This window comes from Branchiostoma belcheri, unplaced genomic scaffold, assembly GCF_001625305.1.
Source record: "Branchiostoma belcheri isolate BF01 breed outbred unplaced genomic scaffold, Haploidv18h27 scaffold173, whole genome shotgun sequence".
Lineage (NCBI taxonomy): Eukaryota > Metazoa > Chordata > Leptocardii > Amphioxiformes > Branchiostomatidae > Branchiostoma > Branchiostoma belcheri.
Genome location: NW_017803191.1, coordinates 437,059 through 439,324, shown reverse-complemented (window position 1 = coordinate 439,324; position 2,266 = coordinate 437,059). Strand labels below are relative to the sequence as shown.

General features: G+C 46.2%; 2 protein-coding genes across 3 annotated transcripts in view; both read left to right on the top strand.

The window, feature by feature from the left end:
• LOC109466978 overlaps positions 1–418 on the top strand; it is a 4,827-nt gene extending 4,409 nt beyond the window's left edge. The window contains exon 7 of the mRNA XM_019764863.1: positions 217–418. Coding sequence (XP_019620422.1) covers positions 217–418 — 202 coding nt within the window. The remainder of the gene's footprint in view (positions 1–216) is intronic.
• LOC109467010 (nuclear mitotic apparatus protein 1-like) overlaps positions 221–2,266 on the top strand; it is a 9,036-nt gene continuing 6,990 nt past the window's right edge. For both annotated transcript variants that reach the window (XM_019764903.1, XM_019764902.1), the window contains exons 1-6: positions 221–388; positions 574–733; positions 821–936; positions 1,065–1,167; positions 1,442–1,601; positions 1,754–1,883. In XM_019764903.1, coding sequence (XP_019620462.1) covers positions 598–733; positions 821–936; positions 1,065–1,167; positions 1,442–1,601; positions 1,754–1,883 — 645 coding nt within the window. In that variant the 5' untranslated portion in view covers positions 221–388; positions 574–597. The remainder of the gene's footprint in view (positions 389–573; positions 734–820; positions 937–1,064; positions 1,168–1,441; positions 1,602–1,753; positions 1,884–2,266) is intronic.

Here is a 2,266-nt window from a genome sequence, read left to right as displayed (position 1 = left end):
ACTGTGGGACGGGTGCGGCATAAGCAACAATGTTGTTGATGTCTGGACCTGTTCGACTGTCCAGTGGTTAGGTTATGGTAACCGTACGTGTTTTGAAGCGCTTCGTGATTTATTTATGTGAGCAAATTCATCTAGAATAGTGCTAGAATAAAAAGGGATGAAACTAACACCCAGAAACCGGTGACTATGAAGAAACTGTATTTGACTGTTCTGCAGACCGCCCAACTTCATCAGCAAGGAGAAACGTGAACGTAAGAAGAAGGAAAAGAAGACGCTCAAGGCGATCGACGAGTTTATCAAGCACAGCGCCGCCCAGCGGCAGACGCTGGCGGAGACAAGCGATTGGCTGAACGCGTCGGAGGGACTATTAGATGAATTCAACGATGAGGTAAAGATGCAGTCTTTGCTGTGTGTCTAGTCACGTAGGTTGTATGATAGTCTTGCACTTGAGATATTATCGGGCATTCATCAAAGCCAAGTAGAGTGTTTTATATATAATTTTTTTCGTTACGGGTGAACTACGTATGCTCTTTACATATAATTTTTGTTTGGTTGCCCTTCCACCCATAAAAGGAAAGTCCTGAGCAGAAGGAGCGAATGATGAACCAAGTGCACCGGCGCATCGTCATGGCCGTTCTGACGGCACAGAACTGCGCACAGAAACTCCAGCGGCTGGGCGAGAGCATCTTCTCTGACACCGGGATGCCCGCGGGAGACGCACGCCAGTCACCAGGTAGGTAGATAGCTGTGATGTTGCTCTCCTTCTTTGATATTAAAAATCGGTGCTCAGCTCACTGTGGTAAAACTTGATTCTGTACAGCTCCCGGCGCGAGGCGCCCCCCACCGGGCCAGCCGCGGGTACTGCAGGAGGGAGAAGTTCTGGACGAGGAAACGATCTTGGCAGACCCAGAGAACTGGAGGGCAGCGGCCAATCAGGTGACGTCTTTTTCACCCCAAAAATACACGAACTAGGTACGCAGAAAATCTGAACTCTGTATCTTGCAGTTGTTCATGTATCTTGTCTTTTGAAAGTAAAAATTCTCTGTATCTTAACTTCTGAATAGGTGCGGAAAATACTCCAAGACGCCACCAAAATGGCGAGGACCAACAAGGCGCGGAACGAAGTGCGAGATGCCATCAAGCAGTTTGACTTCATCTCTGCAGCAGGTAACGCCACAGATAGACGGGAAAACATGGGAACCAGTAGACAGCCCCTTAACCGTTGATCAACTATGAAAGGAAATTGCCTGCCGTTGCTTCTCTGAAACACCACTACAAAAGGAAAATTGTCATTCCGTTTGGCCATGGTGGTGTGAATACATTGATTTGCTAACGTGACAAATGATTCGGCGTAAGTGGTTCAAACAAGTAATACAAAGTGTGTACCGATTTTATGTACTAAACAAAAACAAGAACACGCTTATGACTGTACTTCCTCCAGTTGACCGCAGGGCGGATGAGCTGAGGGACAGAGACTCCCAGATTATCGACCTGAAGGCAGACATCGACAGGCTGAGCAACACCAAGGACCGCATGACGGAGGACTACAGCAGTCTCAAGAAAAGATGCACACAGTTTAAAGTGCAAAGCGAAAAACTTAGGTGGGGAGGATTTTTCTTCGTTTCCTAACGATTTGTTTAGACTATCATCCAGTCAAACATGGCAGTATGATGCATAAAATGAGATGGAGGACATGAAAGGCTGAGGGAGAGAACTGGCAACATCTTGTTTTGCTTCACACCTTTTCCGATAGTTCGAAGGTAAAAGAGACCGAAGGCCGGGCGAAGCAGGCAGAGGCGAAGGCGGAGGAAGTGGCGCAAAGTCTGGCGGCAGCGCAGGCGGAGAACACTAGGCTCACCGCGGAACTCGAAAGCCAACAACAGGTACACACATCTCTCAATAAATGAGACGTTCGTAATTGTTTCATAAGAGAAGAAAAAACATATAGTGAATATAGTAATTTGATTGTGATTTATTTGTGGATTTATTGTTTTTACATGAATATAAACGAAATATATAACTTCGCATTCATGCAAAGAAGCCCCCTGTCATGAGTGAGGTTGTGTTGCCAGGAAGTGCTAGTATCAAAGGAAGAGATTTACCAGACATTTGAATATTTCCTTTTCGTATGTTTTCTTTTCGTATTTGTTGAGTGTGCAGCATTTTGGAGACATCACCTGTCCTCATTAATTTTCATACCCCGTGTGTTACGGTCTTATGCCATGTAGGCGGGGCCATGCTTGAGAACAAACGGGCCGAAGAATCC